Genomic DNA, 22,692 nt, shown 5'->3' with positions numbered 1-22,692 from the left:
TTTTCATGTGATTTTACTCCGAATTACTTCATTATGATGCACGTTTTGGGTTGGTGATTGTTCAATAATGACATGTGTGTATGTTGCATCAATAACTTGTAGGTATGGTCGCCGATAATGAAGTAATTAGCCAATAACACTTTGGCCCGGCCCGACTTTTAAGCAATGCCGTTTGGTGTGTTTGTGGGAAGTCTAGCCGGAAGAACTTGTTCCATGTGAGTCAGTTCTTTTCAATTCATGGACGCAGTGCACCATCCGTCGTGTGCTCACTGGGTACACTTGAAATACTGCACTCCGACACGTGCTGTTCGTGCGATCGGTGATATCTGGACCCCATGTCACTCAGAAAACACCGAAGATTATTATGGAGAATTGTTTTATGCTCACACGTCCCATTGTTAGGTTTTATGTAGCTAGATCTACTCTTTGGTCGTGTTTGTAAATATTACTACTTTGATTGTGACGCTGTGATTGTGCAACAGTGGGGAGATATTTCTATGATTTCTTTAATCGTTCCTTACCTTCGAACTTCTTTTCACGTCTTCAAAAGCACAAATACGACGGGGCGCGGTTTGTTTGGTATCATCTTTCGTTTCGTTCGGAAACAGTGGAAATGTGAAACAGACTATAACTTTCGTTCTCACAAGCGGATCACATGACATTCATGGAGGCACTCGCAATCACGTGACTGTAACTAGATGGCGCCTGATTTACTCGTCTCGCTCGGATTTATTGAGAATTACGGTTATTTGACCACCCAAGTGTTAACAGAAATAAACGTTCTCAAAGATAAAACTGAAGTTTAGTGTTTTAGGATTGCTATTAGATACATAATCAGAAATACATAGTCGGGGCTCGAAAACACCATACACGAAGATATTAGCAATATACGTACGCGTTGTTACCTATGACTTACCAATCGAAATTGATACCAATTGGACCCTAACGTTAATATTATGACGAACAGTCAAAATGTCGAAGACTGGCGCTTCTTACGTAAACTTTGAAACACACACTAGTAATAATTTATACGACAGCCCCAGCATTACCTCCCCTTTTGCATTAGAGGGCGCTGATGGTTGTTTTGACGTCAAAGGATGCTTAACATATCGTCGGGTTGACACTTGCTGGTAAGAAATTATAATTTTACCACATTTTCCAATTGCTTTATTTCACTTTTATTTTATTGTGACATTATTTCGTCAATTCAAGACCATGTCTTTTTTGGCAAGATCATGAGATCATGACTTGTTGACTTGGTGGAACCGATCCAGTTTGAAGCCGAATGCAAACGATCGCAAGCGATAGGCCTTTTGCCTTGAGGTCTTTTCTACGTATAAATGTCCATATTGTATGCGATAGGTGGTAAAGAAGCATTTTCATGTTGAGTTTTGGTTTTTGGTGTTATTAAGTAATTGGTAGGGTTCGTCTTGCCACATACGTATAGACCTATCTAGGCCTATATCAGTGAAACATTCGGTGGACATAAAATGTCAATGACAATACTGACATAGGAAAACGGTGGTCAATAAAACCTACTCTATTGCATCACATTGGATATGCTTGACCTAACTGTGATTTCATTAGCCCATATTGTTTGATGCTTACACAGTACGCATATCGAACAAGCGCGTGGCATAAGCCGGATACGTCGTACTGCAGTGCCAGTGGTTACTGTATCGCCTCATCTCTTCATGGTCAAGGATGCCAGATTGTCAGTATATTAAACTGTTCAAAGATATGCATTAGTGCTTCAGGATAAGACTATGTTTGTGTCCGTTGTAGTACATTGCTATGCCAATCTACTATCCATACCAGTCCTTGTCCATTCTGAAGACATGATCCAACATGGCGGACGTTGGATTACATTTCAACTACATATCAACGAAAAACTATTTTGCCCACCTTATGGTGTTGTCAGATGCCCCCTCACAACCCAAAGGTGAGTGACTTGTACAGTCCTTCAATATACTCCAACTCGATATTTTGCCAGATGGTGTGTATCAAATGCAACAGCTGATCATCTGTGGTTATGTCATTAGGCCTAACTCTGTCTTGTGATTTTCTTTTTAATTTTGATCACACACTTTTGATCAAATCCTGGTCTTTGGACTGTGCTGGTCACCCCATCATGTCTATGTCATTGTCAGAAATGAAGGTTTTCACAACATTGTCTCCACCATGAAGCAGAGCATTGTCGAGATGAAGTACAGAGTCATTTTGAGGGAAATGTCTGGTTATGAGTTCTTATACCAGGGCAGAAACAGGTACAAGCTAAAACAGCACCTCAGCAAAACGTCTCTGATTTTTCGGGCGAAAACAGCAACTCTAGATGTCGGGGGCGAAAATGGCACCTATTTATAATAACGATAAGAACGATTTACGTAGTAGTATGTATGCTTTATTTACATAAATACATAGTTAAATACATAGCTAAATACATAGTGTTTATTCCTAATACAGGATATTTACCATCCCCAAACACACAAGCGTGATAACCTCTTTATCATATAATGTCATTCTTTAATTCTGTGCATCAAAATCGCTTTCCGTCTCTCAAAAACATTACCGAAACATAGCGAGTTTTCCTGGAATGCGCGCATTTATATTTATTACGTCACAGGGTAAGTGATGTGTCAGTTGGACAGTGACAGTAGCCAATATAGTTCCAACTGAAATCTGTTTCTTATACAGTGGCGAAGCAACATATAAGCAAAACAACAATTGTTTTTAATTGCCTTTCGCAGCGATCGATCGGTCTGTCTGCTAGAGTAACTGCCCTTTGTCAAAGGGAAGGTACTCTAACCCTAGTCTATGAGACGTCACGGCCACGGTCAGACTTTGTTGACAGTCGGTCTGTCCTGTCATAACGTTAAGAAGTGTAGTCAGATGTACACATGGCGACAACACAAAACAAGGTAACAATTCAAACATATTTCGGCCAAATCTAACTATTTTAATTTGTGGAGAAAGGTTCAAGCTGCAGAGGTCTACAAGCACAGATATGGCTACTGATCCCGCTTGGCTAGGCCTCGTGCCCTCGCAAAATTGTGTCGAAATTAATATCTCCAAAGTTGCCAAAACTTATACAATTCCTTAGCTACGTCACAGTTAGACACTGATTTTCAGTATATTAGACTGTTCTTTTGATAATGAAAGCAATTATCTCTGTAGTTGATCCAGATTCCTGATGGTTAATTCTGATCGCCGAATGACGAGGGCGACGCCATGTTTGTTTATAAACAGTGAAAGTAGTCCCTACTTGACCTTTGATATTTGCATCTCTATCCGCTTATGACCCCAACGGATATCGTTTTTATCTGTTGGCTTTATCCTGCCGAGAAACCTACCCATTATATGATAAAGTCTGCTATCCGCAGAAACATTCTTGTGATGTCAGCTGCTGACAGGAAGGGGCGATACATATATTTTTTGCCAGGCAAAAGCTATTTTCGCTTGGTGTCCTTTTAGCTATAACCGGCGGAAACTGCTATAATGATAATAATGTATTTAAGAGCATATTTGTTGCCTTCAACACCAGACCCATTAAACTTTTTATCTCAGAGACTGATTTGTTCTCCCCTGAATTAATTTCATGTGGTATGTCCTTCAAAGGGCTCTTCCTGTTTACCTTGCCCTTTCTGAACAAGGATCTGCAGTCGCAGTCATTGATTTTCTTCTTGCATTTCTTGATGTTAATTACTGAACCAAATTCTTTTGATTTTCAACCATATCCAAACCATATTTTAAACAGGATATGAAATGAAAAAGAGATGACATCTATAATGACATCACATGATGAATCTTACACAATGGCAAAGATGGAAGGGAGAAAAGCCATGTTAGTGTGTCATTAGAGCTAATGCTAAACATATAAATTAGAACGAACCATACAAAATATGACTGGTGTGTGTCTGTATGTTAGCTGGCTGCCACCATCTGTGGTGTGGTGCAAACAGGTCATTTCAAGCTCAAAGTTCATTTCCAGAGACATTTGGAAAGTCATCTGTAAGACAATTCACTATTCTCCTCAAATCACATTCAAACCTGATTTATTACCCCAGGATTAAATATGTTGGTGCTCTAATTTCTGATATTTGTGCAGTAAGTGCACATATTTCTTATCAGTTATTCTAGGCTTTCTGTGACCAGATTCCACATTGGCATATGAACCAATAGTGGTAGCTCTGATGTCCATATTTGGTCCTCACCCTGTGAAGTTCTTCTTACTCCAGTGTCACTCACACAAAGTGAAATTCAATTCTTAAATAGATGAATATATGTGCTGTTGAACTCAGCATTGTGAGCTGTTTCAGAATTTAATAGCCCTCAAATGCTACTAGTCAAGGGCGCGATGACTATGATCACTGGATTTTTACTTGTCCTCAGCACAATTTAGTAGTCTTTGGATAGCAGACTAGCATAATTTCAAAGGCTGTCTTGAGTATATTACTGTATTCGACATAATAAGCGCCCTTCTCTAATAAGCGCCCACAGCGAAATTTGCTAATATATTGGCTAGTGAACAATCCCAATTAGCACCCCTTCGGATTGATCAATGTACACAAGACTCATTTATTCGCGTACAATACGCACTCGTGTGTTATATGCACTCTTAATTATAGGCAATTAAATTCTGGAAAAATATATCTGTTGTACATAAACATTTCAGGCTGTCAGCATCAACCAGGAATTTTTTTTTTTTTTCATCAAAATAATATTCTAATAAGAGCCCCCTATTTCTAATTTTGAGAGCGCCCTGGGCGCTTCGAATACGGTATTCTTATGTAGTGGTCACGTTATTCCAGTTTGGCAAAAAGAGCAATGCAAACATTTGTGAGAAAAATACTCATGTTGTATTTTTATTATCTGAACATCTAAGTGTATATGGGCTGAAATGTAGACACAATTACAGGATATTAAACAAGCTTCCCATTTCATATCAAATTAATGTTTTAAGTAGATCAAGTATTACCTGTCACAAGCTTTAGTTAGCAAAGTTATTTTAGAGGGAACATAATAAACTTGACATGATATGGGAATGACTTTTGTATCCTTTTTATTACCAATGGTGATTTTTAATCAACTGTCAACAAAATTACATCAAGGTTCTTAAATTGAACCCTGTGTTTCATGGTTAAAAAGTAAATGGTAAGGATGTCTGGAGGGATGGGGTGTGTGTGAAGTTTATGGCAGAATTGCTCCCAGACCCGACAGGTAGCCAGGTGTGCAGAACGTGCAGAAGCTATGCCTGATGTTTTTAAAGTACTGATTTAACTTTGAAATTTTACTGCAGTAACCCACATGAATTTTGGTTCATAAGAAGACTTTTTCTGTCACTAAGGCTAATAAGCTCTTAAAACTGCATGTTAAATCAACACAGCGATACAAGGATTCATGCCAGGCGATCTTATCATTTGTTCTTTGCAGTGAGCGAGTTGTGTTTAACGCTGCTTTAAACAGTATTCCAGATCACGACGTGTCAGTTTGAGGTAGAAGGAAAGCCCAAAGTGATGCACTAACCCATGAGCATGGGTATTGTGCGGACACACCAAAAAACAAAACCAGGCGAATCAGGATTCGAACTGATGATCAAAGGTTTCTGGCTTGCCCAGTGTATGCAACTCTGCACATCGGTTGCGGCGCCTTAGATGACTGGGCCACCTGTGTCATCCGTTCTTTTTTGCGAGTGTGAGGTCGACGTCCCCTGCTTGCATGTTGGTAAACATGACTTCTGACTAATGAGGCCCAGTTGTCTAAAGTGCCGTGATTCACTGTGCAGAGTTGCATCCCTTGGGCACGCCAGAAACCTATGATTGTGGGTTCGAATCCTAGTTCACCCCGATTATGTTTCTAGGTTTGTCAGCACCACACCCGTGCTTGTGGGTTTCACCGAAGTAGTAAATGTCTGAGACCTGCATCACTTCAGGCTTTCCTCCCGAATTAAGCTGACACGCCATGATATAAATGGAATACTGTTAAAAGCGGCGTTAAACCCAATCCATTAACTCTGACTTATGGCTGAAATTACTGACATAATCTTAGTGTACGACTGGTATGGCAAATGAGTGGTACACAGGTCTGCAAAATGACTAAAATTGCTATGATTTATGTTGGAATTGCAACAGAAGAGTTGAAAACAAACAAAACATGCAAAAGTAATACCACATGTAATGAAATCATTTTCAAATGCAAAAATACTTTTGCAGAAAAAACAATTTATAATGGCTATTATATATATATTACATGCCCCTGATAATCAAACCTTAGATAGATTGTCAGATAGAATTTGGAATGTCTCAACATTTGGTCAGCTGACATAGGAAATAATAACAAGAACTGAAAAAGTGTTTTTATCTTAAGTGAAGCAATGGGGGGACAAGTGCTGTTTGACATTATTGTTTTTGCTGCTGCTTGCTGGCACAGTTGTGCATTGATCACAGATTGTATAACACCTCCATTAACTCTGTGCTTAACAACATTGCCTCATTGAGCTGGCATTGTCCCTGGCCAATGGTATTTAAACGTCTAAGTGAAAGAGTGCTAAAATCATATACTCTATAATCAGATCCAAAACAAACCTATTTAGGTGTGTGGGCTGAAGCTAATGGCGACAACAGAGCAGCAGTGCATGACATATTTTTTCATTTGCTGATATATAGAATTGGTTGCAGTGTCTAACCGACTATATGATCTATCTGGTGATGTGGACAGGTCAGGAAGCAATCAAGAGAAAATCGCAAAAATTTACAATCCTCACAACCATGTTAACCTCATGACAGTCTGAACAGTGTGTTCAAACTTGACAATGGTTAATCTTTCAAACTGGCTGACATGATGTTGACTATGTGTCTGTGTTTCTGATTTTATCAGAGAGTTGTTTTTTCTGTTGCCTCATGTTTTACATTGAACTTGGGTTGCGTTCTGTTGACGTCCCTAAATGAGTCTAAATGTAGAAAGTTTTCACTTACTTCAACAAAAGAACTGTCAAATTTGTTTGTCTTTGTTACTGGACATTTGCTATCAATGCTCCACATTTCAACTTTAAAACAATTCCAGATAATATATATTTTATTTGTAATATGATTTACAAAAAACTTCATTTGGAATGTATCAGGGATTATTTTTGAGCGCATGAAAGTATGAGCTTCAAAGTGTACAAATACTGAGACATACCAACACTCAAGGAATAATAAATGAATAACATTTATTAAAAACATGGCCAATCAGTGTTATTTATGATATATTCCTCCATTCTCTGTCAATGAATGTATCAAGGCATCAATAGCAGTAATCTGATCTTGGTTGCTGTAAATAACTGTCAGAGTTTGTGCAATCTGCCAATGAATTTACACACAATTTGGATGAAATTAGTGTAAACAATATCAAATGAAATTTTGAATAAAATAAATAAAATAGGTTACAAACACATTAACCCTAGCTACACATTGGACACTTATTTATAACCAGATAGTCTGGATTAAGGTTTAAAAAAGCATGGCTATTATCCTCATATTGAGAAATGTAAATATCCACTGTTGATCGACGGTCAAAACAAGGGCTTTTGGCTGGGACGTGTGATTTATTGATTGGCTGAACATGCTGAAAGTGTGAATTCCATGACATAATGAATATGCAATTGTCAAGTGTCAAACACTGTCTGATCAACTGTCGCTCAAGTTACTAGCCTGGTGACTGTAGATTGCAGCTGTGATGATGCATCGTTGGCCAGGGGTGAGGAGAATGTTGCTGTAGGTGTAATCCGACCTGACTACTCTTACTAGGAGCTTATAAAGGAAATCTATCATCTGCTCCCCAATCTTCAACCACACTTTGCGCTAGAGCGTCACATCTTCGGCCTGAATGACCAGGGTTTGTAGACACCCTATCGTTGGCACCCACCTTCAATACATTGCCGTGGCCGCCCTGCACAAACAAGGTCATCTGATGTGCTAATGACGGTCCACTTTGCACCAAGATGGATGACAACTTGCCGTGCCGTCAATTATGTGGACAACTTGTACTACCCATGATTCTCTGTTCTCTCAAATCTCATCCAATGACGACCTCTACAGTCTTGTCAGATCACCTTCAACTAACATGAGTGTGTCAATGACAAGTTTAAAGAAGTGGAGACGATCAACCGTGTAATGATGGATATAGACGCCTATATCAATTGGTTTGCAGCATGCTCTGTCAAATGCTATCTTCTGCACGCAACTTACATTGGTCTGTCTGAGGATACGCCAGTCAATATGAAATTGCCTATTTTGCAGTGGAGAGAATTTTAAATGTGCAGGAAGTTCTCCACTCCATGCAGGTTTGGATGTCCAGTCAGCTACATCTCACTCATCTTCCCCTATACTTTCTCAGATCCGCCCAAGGATCTCTGAGTCAGTGAAGAAATCTGTACTTTCTTAGCCTGTCATGGCACTTGTACTATTTAACAACAAACTGCACATCAGTCAACACAAGACAGATCATTTCCAGATATTGACTGTTAGTCATGTTGTGTCAGCTCACAAACAACCTGCCAACACACCTTGCCGAGAGCCATTTGAGCAACATCATGTTGCAATGGGTCGAGATTCATTAGTGTGTCTCCTAGTTTGTCACGCCATCTCCTCTCAGACAACATTGTGTCTGTCTATTCCTCGTTGAGGCGCACAAAGTCTCAATGGTTTTCGAAGGATACTATACATTTGTTCAGCTTTGACTCGATCAGCTGCAGATTGAAAGCATGTCACATTCCTGGTAAAAGTAAACATGTTACCTGATTATTTATCTTGGAAGAACAAGATCGTGTATACAGAGTGGTCTCTACGTCCCAAAATCTTAAAGCATCTTTCTGAGGAAAGAATGTCTACTAGCCTATATCAAAGCCTAGTTTTTACCTTTGCCAATTCAAGCCTACTTTCTTGGGTCGATTGTAGCACTACTCCGTGTAGGACACAGGTGTGTCTGTTGTGATGAAATCAGATTGCTGTTGAGTGTTCTTATTATGTCTCCCCCAGAATGGGGACCATAACTCAGAAACCGTTTAATATTTTTTCGCGAAACTTTGTATACACATTAACCCAGCACTGAAGTGGTGCCTTTTGCTATTTAGAGATTTTTGACATTTTTATTTTTTCTCGTTTCCATGGAGATAAGTTGAACATAGGCTCTGAATGGGGGTAAGCTTTGTTTCCTGACCATAACTCAGAAACCGTTTAATATTTTTTCGCGAAACTTTGTATACACATTAACCCAGCACTGAAGTGGTGCCTTTTGCTATTTAGAGATTTTTGACATTTTTATTTTTTCTCGTTTCCATGGAGATAATTTGAACATAGGCTCTGAATGGGGGTAAGCTTTGTTTCCTGACCATAACTCGGAAACCGTTTAATATTTTTTCGCGAAACTTTGTATACACATTAACCCAGCACTGAAGTGGTGCCTTTTGCTATTTAGAGATTTTTGACATTTTTATTTTTTCTCGTTTCCATGGACATAAGTTGAACATAGGCTCTGAATGGGGGTAAGCTTTGTTTCCTGACCATAACTCGGAAACCGTTTAATATTTTTTCGCGAAACTTTGTATACACATTAACCCAGCACTGAAGTGGTGCCTTTTGCTATTTAGAGATTTTTGACATTTTTATCTTTTCTCGTTTCCATGGAGGTAAGATGAACATAGACTCTGAATGGGGGTAAGCTTTGTTTCCTGACCATAAACTCAGAAACCGTTTAATATTTTTTCGCGAAACTTTGTATACACATTATCCCAGCACTGAAGTGGTGCCTTTTGCTATTTAGAGATTTTTGACATTTTTATTTTTTCTCGTTTCCATGGAGATAACTTGAACATAGACTCTGAATGGTTTCCGGACCATAACTCAAAAACTGTTCAATATTATTTCATGAAGTTGTAACATATTAACCAAGTCCTGAAGTGGTGCCCATTAGTTGTTTGAAATTTCTAGGAGTCCTATTTTTGTCTCTGTTATTTAGTAATGGAGGGTGGGAATGAAGAGATGGGGTTTAACGTGAAGTAAACGAATGAATGGGGGTTAGGGGAGTGGGGGGAGACATATGTTTTTACGAGTAAAAACACTTTCTAGTTTCAAATGGCTTCACCAAGAAAACGACCATCAGACAAAAAAAAATTGAGAAAAGATTTGAGATTTCATCCTTAATAGACAAACAAAATGACAGAGTACCACACTAAAGATATTTATTACCTACCTCTGCAGTAGTGAGACTACATTGTATCAACATGATCAAGTGACACTGCACGTTGCAGCAACATGAAATGTTCAGCAGGGGGTTGTCCATAAAAATACCACTGCATCTCAGGCACTGCAATAAGCATTCAGTTAAAAAACATTGAAGTTTGCACTAAAAGATATGTAAAACATTAAAATTACTTGGGCGATTGTTGACTGAAAACTTTGAAACACTTCAAAAATATTTCTCTTTGCCTAATTTTTGGAATAATTTCAGTGCAAATTCAACAGGCGATGACTATGGCCACAACAGCGACCATGCTTTTAGAACACATATGTTGATTTTGTAAAACATTCTCTGATTTTACTGTCAAGATAGTCCACTCAATTTTTACAGAGAAAATAAGAAAAAATTGTTTCACATTTGAAAATTTGTCTAATTGTTGAAATGGTTAATTAGATTTGACTTTGCTGTGGCTACACTCAGTCGGTTGCTTACCCCGTTCAGTATACTATTTCATGTCCCTGTCACAGGGCAAGTTCATTTGAGATTTGGGAGGAATATATATGTGGCTGGAAGAACTTCAGCAGAACTTCTGCAGTAAGCAAAATATTCTTCAATGATAAATTTGTTGTAGTGCTTTGGCCAGATATTTTAAAACTGGATAATACCTGTCAGTAGGTGGGGAAAAAAATAGTAATTCATTAATTGTTTTAGTTTTCTGCTCCAGTGCAGGTCGGCTGGAATAGAAGTAAAAATGGTTAAATGTGGAAGGAGAGCTGCAACACAGCTGTTTCTTTAGTATAAGCAATGCAAACCTGATGAATATAACAGGAATTCTGTAGTGCATCTATGCATTGTATCGATTTCAGGAACAAAAACAAAATTTATTGTGATTCCCAAGATTAATATATGTTGGCTTCAATGACAATGTCCGTGTTTAGAAAATATTCAGCTTATTGGCAGGATCAGCTTATTGCATTTCAACAAAATTTACAGTCGACAGATCTTCAAAGCAAGTAGTAAAAAAGTGTGGCCCTTATAGTTGAAAAACTCCTAAAAAGGAAAAAATAGCAAGGCACCCCTTGTCTGCATAGGATTATCATGGTATCCAGTTCATGACCACCACTGTCGAATGCATTGATGACCTCCATGCCGTTCACTTCAGTGATGGCTGCGTCTTCGGGGGTTATCCCCTACACCTGTGCTGATCACTCCACACAGCCAGTTAGCAGCTGAGTCTCCCCGGTTCCCATCAGCACTTCCCATGTACATGCAGCCTACAGCGCCTTACATAGATCAATCATGGATGCATAACTTCATGCAGACCATGTAGCAGCAGTCGATGACACACCTGTATCTAGCACCTGCCCACCAGTGCCCTTGTGTGCATCTAGATCTTCATGATAAGAGCTGCTTTAGAAACCATTCACCTGCTCAGATTCATCAGAGGGTTCCATGGTCGAAGGATTTGACTCTCCTGTTGAATGGAACACACATCTCAGCCTTGCGAAGATACCAGAGTGGATGTCGGACCGTTTGACTGCAGTAGCAGTACTGCAGCACCATCACCCTGAGCAGACAAAGGGGAAACTATTTGGTAACATACATTATACCTCCTGATCCCTCTCCAGTGTTCAAGGCACTTAAGTTTAGGAAGATGATTTTTCTATCCATGCCTTTGAGTTGAGCTGACCAAGCGCACACCTTGGATGCAGATATCCAGAGGATGACCAGGTCGTCTAAGCAGACCACTATTAAGATTCCAGATACTTGTCCGTTGGACAAGGACATAAGTTTTAATGATATCAAAAATCCATCAAATGATTCCAAGACTTTCCAACAAACGCATAGGTCTTTGGTTTCAAAACCCACCTGCCATGTCGTCTTCACATCTTCTTAAAATGATACTGTAGAATGTCCACGATTTAAGTTGTTATTCCAGCCTAGCACACAAATTAATTCTGCGCTATTCTCTGGACGAGAACAAAACACATTGGTTGTGAATAACAAGAGCAGTGTTTATGAATAAAACACCACAATCCTGTGGTATAATCGGTGTTTTCAACAATGTTTTTTTTTCATTGTGTTCGTCTTGCCTTCTTCTGGCAGTAACAATGTGTTTTGGCAACATCACACTCGTCTGAAAGCTCCTCATGCCAAACGTTGCGGGTCCCATTGACTGAGATTCCCTGTTGATTGGCATGCCAAATGTCATTTGCATAAGGCCATCCATATTTCTTTTGTACCCCGGTATGTGTTTCTCACCTCAAGCCTCAACTTACTAGAGAGTGGGTGGACGAAATAAAAATATGATTTATTAAAAAATGGCTTTCAATAATTGTTTAAGTTATTTTATGACATTTTGAAAAAAGTTTCAAACTCTTGGCACTAGATTTTAGTCTACAAATTAATTTAATATGTAGATCGAGTCGCTTTGCTTTGGAAACAAATTTTTAATAAACAGATGAAGAAAGATAAAGTTGACCTGGTTCTTTTATGATGGTACAATGGTGATCTAGTTCTAGTAGTATTTCTTTTATTAGATTGGTGCAAAGTTTTTCCACAGTGACAGGAAAAATTGAGACACGACTTTATATTATTTCACGTCGAAAAAATATTTGTTCACCCTAATTCTGTCATGTGCATGAACATGGATTTCAACATTATCACTGATTATTTTCATCATGATAATGAGGTTATGACCTTGGGATGAATTAATAAATTAATTTGCATTTCTAGGAAACAAATGTTTTTGTGGATATTATATAAAAACATGTTGTACATGGTATTTTTGGATTGCACTGAAAATTTCCTCTAATTACTTAACTCTTTCATCACTGGCCGCCCCAGAGTTATGTTCCTTGAAACCCTGCAGTCCCTGACACTTACAGGGCCTGCACACTGGCCTCCCTGGCAGTATTACTGGAAAATCACACTATCATTTTTGATGCACTTTTTCTACCAGAAACTTGCTTTTAATATACATTTATCATATACCATTGTAAAGAGGATTAAGTATACTTTAATATTCTTTGTTGTTATTGTCTCTAACCTTTGTTATTTTCTAATTACAGGTGTTTACAAGTGAAATAAAACTTGAAAACACTGAAAAAATGAAAACAGACAATGAATTTTGGCTCAAATTGTATTAAAAATCACAAAAATAAATCACAGATACAAGGTAAACATAACACAGTGGTCTTGTCATCTTGGACGGCACAGGTAATCCCAGGTGTTACAGGTAAATTCTCTTCATGCACATCTGTAAACAAATAAACCAGTTTACGACTCTTGGTACAATGTGGTACAGACTTTGTTTTCTATACTGATGTCACATATTACTTATGATACACTTACAGCCTCTTAGGTAAACTTGTTAACACAGGTAAACTTGTTAACGCAGGTAAACTCGTTAACACAGGTAAAAACACAAATATTTGATTTATTTTGTTCTTTTTCAGGATTTGAAACAAAAATTAAGTATTTAAGTTTTTAAAAAGTAATTTATCACATTATCTGAACATTGAACCACAGCTACTATAAGAATGACATCACAGAGAAGATATCACAGATTGATCTGAAGAGGGAAAGATTGTAAAAGGACGGAAAGATCGTAAATTCAAGTTCTGAAAATATACAAGTTGTGATAACATATTTACATTACACTGCTAGTAACAATTGCATAATAAATTAAATCAGTACTTTATTTAATCAATTAATAAATAAATTATCATAACAGTTACTAAAATTTAAATTAAGATGTAAAAAACAAAAAAACAAACATGAATAAGTAAATAAATTTTATTCCAATTGAGCGAAATATAAGGACATACGACAAACCGGCAAACTACAATTCGGATTGCGATCAGAAAATTAAATTTTAAAAAAGAAACAGATACGTCATGCCACTCACCTTTGTTGTTGTTGTGATCGCTCGTTCACGTGTTGGCTGCATTCTTATTCGTCACACTGATAATCTGTTCAAACACAGAATCATTGTAAAACAGTTGGAAAAAATCAATAGCACGATTCTTCACTCACCGTGTCAATATATATTCTTTATCGGGCAGCCGTGTGTGGGGCTTGGACAGTAGCCGATTAGGCAGCCGGGATCTGGGACACAGTTTATGCTGCCCGATAAATCGGGCAGTCGGGGCGAAAGGGTTAAGAAACCTTTTTGTTTTCCCCCTTTCTGACCACGTAATCTATTAACAACCACGCCCTGTGAGCGCATCCGAGTTAGATTTCTGCTTACCACTGTCAAGAACTTTGCAAGTTCGATTGTCATCAATATGAGCAACAAAATAGTTTTTGTGACGCTTAATTTGACGGAGAGTTGTTTGAGATGATCAGGGGAGCCTTTGGTCATTTCTATTATAACATGGGTGACTTTGTCATGGAGAAAGTTCCAATTCAAGATGACATCATTCTGACTGTCAACTCGAATCAACAAGATGGCACCTCTTCTCCCGTCTTTGCAAGTACAACAGAAACTTTGACAAATTCAGTGCCGAATCTGAGGATTAGTGGATCAGTGGGACTTGACCAGGCACCTACTTTATCAGCTGGGATGGGTGTATGGTAAACGAGGCGAAGTCGGAAATTATTCCATCTTACCGACTCCTTTTGGGTGCCTGTTCCAGACAGTTCCACGGGACAGATGGCTTAAGAATTTGGTTTGTTGCCAGGAAATATTGTGGTCAGGATTGCTGGCGAGGTGTTCTGAAAGGTCAGATTTCATGTCAGATTTGGCAACAGACAGAGGTCTTGAGTTATTCTGGGTAGGGTATGGGGTGTGAAGTCTCTCTGATGTATTGGTCTCCACAGTATTGCATGTTATATCATACATACATCCTTTAGGGTTTGGAGGAGACAGAGTGGGACCTGTAAGTCGGCTAATCTGGGAGACTGGTAGGGCCTTTGCTGACTAGGATAGGTGATCGGGCTGGTTCCTGATTAGAATCAGGATTCTTTTCTTGGTTTCCTGGTTTTTAATGGTTTTGTCTACCAGTTGTTTGGGTTTGCCATTAAATGTGATGGGTGTGTATTTGAGGTGCTGCATTTCTTCATTGAGATTGTCAAGACTGCAGAAGACTATGGCTCTTTAGTTGAAGGTGGAAATAATGGCTTGTTTGACCAAAGGTAATGTAAATGGTTTGAAACTGGAAATGCATGTTGATATGTAATGAATTCTGGGGCTGTGTGGGGGTTGCTTTTGTTTTTGCAAAAACTTGCAAGCACTTTTTTTGTTTGATCCTGAAAATCAGTAGTTCTATGTTTAAAACATTTTTATAAGCTTATCAATAAATAACTGATTGTAAACTTTTTTTCCATTTTTCAGATTTTCCAGGTCAAAGACCATGCAAGAACGAATAAGATGACGTGTAACAAGACTCATTGATAAACCTTTGATAAATATGGTCCGAGTCACAAACAGATATAAACTCTTGATCCCATGATGTGTGAGAAGAAATACTTCTGCCCACGACTACTTGATTATATTGTTATAACTGGTAGTCGCCACCCCAACCATAACAACCATGTTACCCAGACTCCAGAACTACTCCGTCGCTATCCCCTAGAGGATCACAAAGATTTTCCCTTACCAACAGATGTCATCTTCTTCTGCCAGCCCGAAGGATGCATCAGCGTGGGACCAAAGCGAATGAGCCTCCGTGAGACAACATCTTTTGTCTTCACACTGACGGAAAAGGATTCAGGCATTGTTAGATATGGCATTTGTGTTAACTTCTTTCGTCCATTTGAAAAAAAGAGTTATTCTTCAGACTGGCAGAAAAGTGACAGATTAAATCTTTCCATAGGTAGCACCAACTCAACAGATATTGTTAGTTCCTTGGAATTCGAGAAACCAAAGTCACCAAGGGCGAAACGGAAATCACGGAGTGCAAGCCGTGTCCGCAATAACACTCTGACATCGTTATGTATTGTTAGCCATCATCCTTTCTTTTCTACGTTTAGAGAATGTTTGTTTATACTGAGGAGACTGATTGAGGCATGTCATGACAGAAGTTGTACCAAGAGGATTGGAGGATCCAAGGCACTGACCAGGTGAGATGCACATCCATTTTGTAAACTTTTTCATACAATCAATTCCAATGAGTTATATTTGTTATTAGCGAACGATGAAACTAAAACTTTTGCGTTAATAGTAGATACTGTGTGGGGCAGTCGGGTAGCCTAGTGGTTAAAGCGTTCGCTCGTCACGCCAACGACCCGTGTTTGATTTCCGACATGGGTACAATGTGTGAAGCCTATTTCTGGTGTCCCCTGCCATGATATTGCTGGAATATTGCAAACAGCAGTGTTAACCCTTACTCCTTAACGATATGGTGGGGTTGCTGTACAATACATATCCTGATACTATGGGTACAATACGATTCGAATCAGATACAGTACTTATATTTCAAAAGTTGATATTCTTTCATTTTGCAGGTGAATCACAACCCTGAATCATTATGAAATTTCAGAGATTGAAATTTCAGAGATCAAAGATGGGATATTGTTGGGCAGAAACATATAGCTAGAGGGCACTGTGAATGTTATACTATATATGTCTAACCCTTATAATGAGAGAATCTGCACAAATTTGTGGATGAACAGTTTCTGATATTATTCGCATGTTTTTACACCCATATAATTTGTAATGAACAGAGTTAGAAAGTGGCACTAGTCCTATAGTCCTTGCCAAACTGCCCAACAGATAAGGTATCATAAAGAAATTTGTCCTTTTTAAGGTGAGGTGAGGTGAAATTGGGTTTAACGTCGCGTCCAAGATTATTGTGCTTACATAGCGATGTGCATGCACATGTGTGTGTGGCTGCTTGTACTGATGCTGATTTATAGTGCTAGCACACTGAGATACCATGCCGCAGTTTAACATGAATACCCCACTCAGACACAGTATACTGACTCCGAGCCGACCAGTCTTTGTTTTAGCCCTTTAATGCCGAGCGCCAGACAGGGTAACAACAAGTACCATCTTTTAACGTCTTTTGTATGACGCGGCCGGGGATCAAACCCCGGACCTTCCGCTCTCTGTGCGGACGCTCTACCACTAGACCACTGAGGCGGCTTGTCCTTTTTAAGGGGTTTGCTATATTGTTATCAAGGACTAGTGGACTAAAACTGTTAGTTTCTATTGCTGATTGTATTATGGGCCCCATTTCCGAGATAAGACTGTATTGCTGTGTTGTTACACCACTATTTCCAATCTGTTTACTGCAAAATTGTACCGATGAAATGCAAAAAAGATATAAATCTGAAAGCAACAATTCTCTTAAATGGCATGAAAGTTTTTTATTTATCCATACCAACTCGTCACCATAATTTTAGACACTGTCATGAAGTGTAGAAAAGTTGTTTAACAAACTATCATGTAATTGCTGGTGGTTTCATCCCTGTTGTTACAAGGGGGTCTGCGCAATAAACATAACAGTTGAAGAGAACATCTCAAAACACAAGGATAGTCTCAAAACTTCTTCTGAAATATTTTCATTGTCACTGTCACTGTTACTGTCAACTGAAATAATGATTTGACTGACAGTTGCATGATCTAAACCATCTCTTTTACAAGATGAAGCTTTATTTCTGGTCTCAACTTTGTCAATCCACCACCTCCGACTTGCAATAATCATAAACATGCAATACCAAGGTTTTCAAATCATCTGTGGATTTCATCATGTACAATGATGTTTTGAGGTCGTTCTGTTTGTTTTATTATTTACATTTGAAATTAGCTGAAAGGCAATACCAAGAACATCACTAACATTGCTTTGATAATATTTTACAGATTCTCATTGTATATTCCATTTTATAACTACTACAAAAAGATATGCACCTGATTTAGACTTTTCATTTGACAGGATTTTATTTCAGAAAAGACAGTAGTATGGTAGTTTGGCCTAACACGGGCGAATTTCACTTGCGAATATAGGGCTGTTCAGTTTACAGTGCAGATCCCCTTGTAACAACGGGCATTAAACCACCAATTATTACATGAGAGTTTGTTAAAACAACTTCTACTTCCCCTCATGGCAATATTTGAAATTATTGTGACGAGATTGTATGGACAAATAAATAACCTTTATGACATTTATAATTTAAGACAAATTGTTGCTTGCAGATACATATTTATTGTCCCCCGCCGCACAAACGCGCGGCGGGGGATATAGTATTCACGACCGTCCATACGTACGTCCGTACGTCCCACCTGTTTGTTGCCGCGATATCTCAAGAACTAAACACTGGATTGTCTTCATATTTGGAACTATGGTGTATATACAGACTCTGCACACACCAGTCAGTTTTGGTGACCTTGACCCCATTTTCAAGGTCACAGCAGGCAAATCTGCTTTTGGAGTTGGAAAACGGTGTTGCCGCAATATCTCAAGAACTAATCACTGGATTGTCTTCATATTTGGTACTATGGTGTATATACAGGCGGGGGACATTTCGTCACTTTGTGACAAATACTTGTTTTGCATTTCATCACTGCGATTTTGCAGCAATCGAACTATAACAGTTACTTGCTTTGGCGATTGGCAATTTTAATTGTGTTTCCCTTTATTAATCAGCCCCCCTCACCCACTGAAGGTTAAGGCCTGTGAAGATCCAGGGTAGAATAGGTCTTCAGCAACCCATGCATGCCGTAAAAGGCGACTATGCTTGTCGTAAAAGGCGACAAACGAGATCGGGTGGTCAGACTTACATGTCATCGATCCCAATTGTGTGGTTCGATGCTCATGTTATCAATCACTGGATTGTCTGGTCCAGACTTGATTATTTACAGACCACCGTCATATAGCTGGAATATTGCTGAGTGTGGCGTTAAACAACAAACAAACAAACAAAACACTGAAGGTTAAGGTCATGGACAACTAGAGGTGAAATGAGTTTTCATGTGATGATACAATACACAATATGTTTTTTTCTCTGTCGATACAAGAAGATACAATTGCTAAAATAAATTACTTGATACTCATTTGACGACCCCCACCCACACCCCAGCATTTTTGTCAGTCAAATATTGCAAAATGTGTTGTAATTAGCTCTTCAAATTCACTACTGAAAATAGCCGCTACAAACGTGTCTAGAGCTACCTGTTCCCTTGGAACCTGCTCTGAAATATTTATAGTCAAGAAATTGCCACGTTATTGACGTAGATATGAGTTATCGTGACCTATGTATCTTGTTACATATTGTATTGTGACCTTGCTGTATTGTTTCACCCCTCAACACAACTGGTCTATGTAAAAGCAGAAGCTACTGCAAATTTGCCAGTTCAGATAAAACGAAAGAAGATTTCTCAGTATGGCTGCAGAAAATTGTATCAAAATTTCTGATGAAGCGTAGCCTGTCTCACTATTTTGTTGTCCAAAAGGCTCCTTTGGGATAACCACGCCCAGTCAGCTTTTATAAAAGCCATACTCATGAATTCTCTAGTTTTGAAAGCATCATATTTTGAGAAAACAATTAAGCTAAGGTAAGGTACATTGTGTCCCATTAATACGTTCACTGATCAGCTGATTACAATCTGCTGACATCTTTTCATAAGATGAAGAACAAAAATCAGATTGATGAGGTGGAGTTTGTCCTTGCAAGAGTTTGATCTTGAGATCAAGCATATCAAAGGATAAAGACAAGTGTAATTCAGGGATCGATTTTGCTATATCCAAGCTGCACCAGTGCAGGTATAATATTTCTAGTGCAGGTATCTTTCATTGTCATGTTGCACCAAGTCATGAATGCCAGTAACATTTTCCACCACAAGTGAGCAGCAGTTTTATTTGTATAACATTGCCGTTAATAATGTCTACTCCGTCTCTGAATCAGGTTAAAATCAATTACCGGAAGTAAAAAGGATAAAGGATATGGTATTTTAGTTTGTGCACACAGTCTTGTGATGTTTGAAATTTGCCGACAGATTTTCTCTCTGTGTTCATACTGAAAAGAATTTAAATTTATGAATAAAGATGTCAGTTAAAAAGCAACCACCTATCAAAATATTCTTCTCATTGACGACTTGCCTTAGAAGTCTTAAATACCGCCTTTCACAGAAATTGTTAGAAGTTATGTACAAGTCCTTCATATTGCCCTTATTTGATTATTGCTTCCATATTTGGGATAATTGTACCAAAGAACAAGAATCAATTCCAGAAAGTTTACCTTTAGATGCATTAAGGACCATTTATGCGGCTCAAGGGGTACAGGCCATGGAAAACTTTATAGAGGAACAAACTTTCAATCATTAGCCAAAAGAAGATTAGTGAGTGAGTGAGTGGTTTTACGCCGCGGGGGACACCAGAAATGGGCTTCACACATTGTACCCATGTCGGGAATCGAACCCGGGTCTTCGGCGTGACGAGCAAACGCTTTAACCACTAAGCTACCCGACCGCCCCCCAAAAGAAGATTAAATTTAAAAGTAACACTGTTTTACAAGATGGTAAATCGGTTAACACCTGATTATCTGATATATTATAATGCTAGCACTATAAATTGGCATCAGTCCGGACTAGTACAAGCAGTCACACACACACACACACACACACACACACACACACACGTGCATGCATGTTGCTATATAAGTGCAATAATCTTGGAAGTGATGTTTAACCCAATTTCACCTCACCTCACCTCCATCAACTTTACCAAACTATTGACCATTCGTGTTTGATCAGTTTTAATGTACCGTATATACAGTAACGTTTATAACGAACACGCCCATAACGGATACTCTTATAACGAACTGACCAATATAACAAACTAAAAAGGAGTTTTTGTGAGTTACTGTTTGTTTGGCTGTGTGTTTTTACAGGTTTAGAATTTTAGGGTTATTGACAGCTTCTTTGGTGTATATTTTAAGGTGCGGCTGAGTAGGCTTGTTTGGATTAGATAGATGCCTAGTGCTTATAGGATTGTAGGTCATTTAGGGGGTTTAGTAGCATTGCTAGTGTCATTTGATTGTTGCAATTTAGTGTGGATTGGAATGTTGTTCTGTGTTGCTGGTAATGTGTGCAATATAGTATTAGTATTACATGTTCAGAAGTTTCTTTTAAGTTGCAGTGGGGACATTTACCTGTTTGGTGTTTTTTAATTTGTTTCAGGTGGCAGTTTAACTTAGTGGGGGCAGTTTGTAGTTTGGTAATTAGTCTGTCAATTGTTTTGGTTTTTTGAGTAGTGTTTGTAGTAGGTGTTTTCGTTTGCACTCAGATTTCTGATAGTTATTTTACCACTTTTAGAAGATTTTCTCCTTTGTGATACTTTTAATTTCGTTTTTTTATATTGGTATTGGTAGGTTTACGCTTACTTCTAATTTTAGTACTGATTTAACTGCTTTGTGTGTTCATTACCAAACGGTCCAACGTGGGCAGTGATCCAAACTATTTCTAGGTCTTTACCTAGTTTCGTAGATTGTTGGCGCTTTTAAGTATAGATCTGTAGTATTGGCGCTTTTAAGTATAGATCTGTAGTATTAGTTTTAGGCATTTTTTTGTGTGTTTTTGTTTTTTATGGCCTGGAGCCCACTTAATGAGTCTGAAAGGATTATGGTTTTTTGGTGTCTATTTATTTGAGCACAGTGAAGGGCTGTTACTATCCCCATTAATTCGGCAGTGAAAATTGATTGATTATTTGGGAGCCTATAGGATTTTGTTTCTTTTTTTTTCTTTTTATATGGGTACCGAATCCTGTGTGTTTTGAGCCCAGGTCAGAGGACCCGTCTGTAAATGTGGCACCAATTTGGCCATTTTTATGAATGTATGCTAGTGTAGTGGATTTAGCAGTATTTGGATCAGTTTCTTTATTTAGTTTGGTTGAGAGAGATGTGTCCATTTTGGGGTTTGGAGTTTTGGTATGAAGGTGTTATTTGGTGCAATTTTTAGTTTTAAGTTATTTAGGTTGTGTGTATTTAGGTAATGTATTATGAATTGAGAGATTGGTATTAATTGAGGGTTTTCGCGAGCTAGCGCAAGGAGTCTGGGGCTTATGTTGGTTTTAAGGATTTGTTAGATTTGTGGGTTTTGTTGGGTTGAAGCCCAGTAATTTATTGTTAGGTGTTCTCGGCGTAGAACCAGGGGGATTTCGCCTGTTAGTGCCTGCAGTGAAATGTCTCTGGACGCCTTCCCTTTTAACTAAAGTTGAATGACAATAGGGTTAATTAATTTACGCCAATCTTATCTCGTTGTCACCCAGCTTTCTGCAGTCAAGAAACATGTTCAGATCATTAGGACATTAGGGTGTAGGACAAAAGCCCCTGTAGACAAAAGTCCCATGTGTCAAAAGCCCATAAGATTAAAGCCTCACTTCGATAAAAGCCTTGTATTAAAACATAAAATATGTTGAAATAGACATTATTTTGTTATCTTTATGATGCTTTCTTGGATCTCTTGCCAGACATATTATATACCCTCCTTGAGAGATAAGTCAATTAACTCAACTTTTTCTCATTGAAGCCAGCTTT

General features: G+C 38.5%; 1 protein-coding gene across 6 annotated transcripts in view; it reads left to right on the top strand.

Moving 5' to 3' along the window:
• The first annotated feature begins 1,088 nt into the window (after nucleotides 1-1,088).
• LOC139477709 (MAP kinase-activating death domain protein-like) overlaps nucleotides 1,089-22,692 on the top strand; it is a 218,740-nt gene continuing 197,136 nt past the window's right edge. For all 6 annotated transcript variants that reach the window (XM_071260100.1, XM_071260099.1, XM_071260101.1 and 3 more), the window contains exons 1-2: nucleotides 1,089-1,130; nucleotides 15,554-16,281. In XM_071260100.1, coding sequence (XP_071116201.1) covers nucleotides 15,668-16,281 — 614 coding nt within the window. In that variant the 5' untranslated portion in view covers nucleotides 1,089-1,130; nucleotides 15,554-15,667. The remainder of the gene's footprint in view (nucleotides 1,131-15,553; nucleotides 16,282-22,692) is intronic.

Source organism: Haliotis cracherodii, unplaced genomic scaffold, assembly GCF_022045235.1.
Source record: "Haliotis cracherodii isolate W230 unplaced genomic scaffold, xgHalCrac1.p SCAF_34, whole genome shotgun sequence".
Lineage (NCBI taxonomy): Eukaryota > Metazoa > Mollusca > Gastropoda > Lepetellida > Haliotidae > Haliotis > Haliotis cracherodii.
The sequence above is the reverse complement of the archived record's forward strand: the minus strand, read 5'-3'. Positions and strand labels throughout refer to the sequence as shown.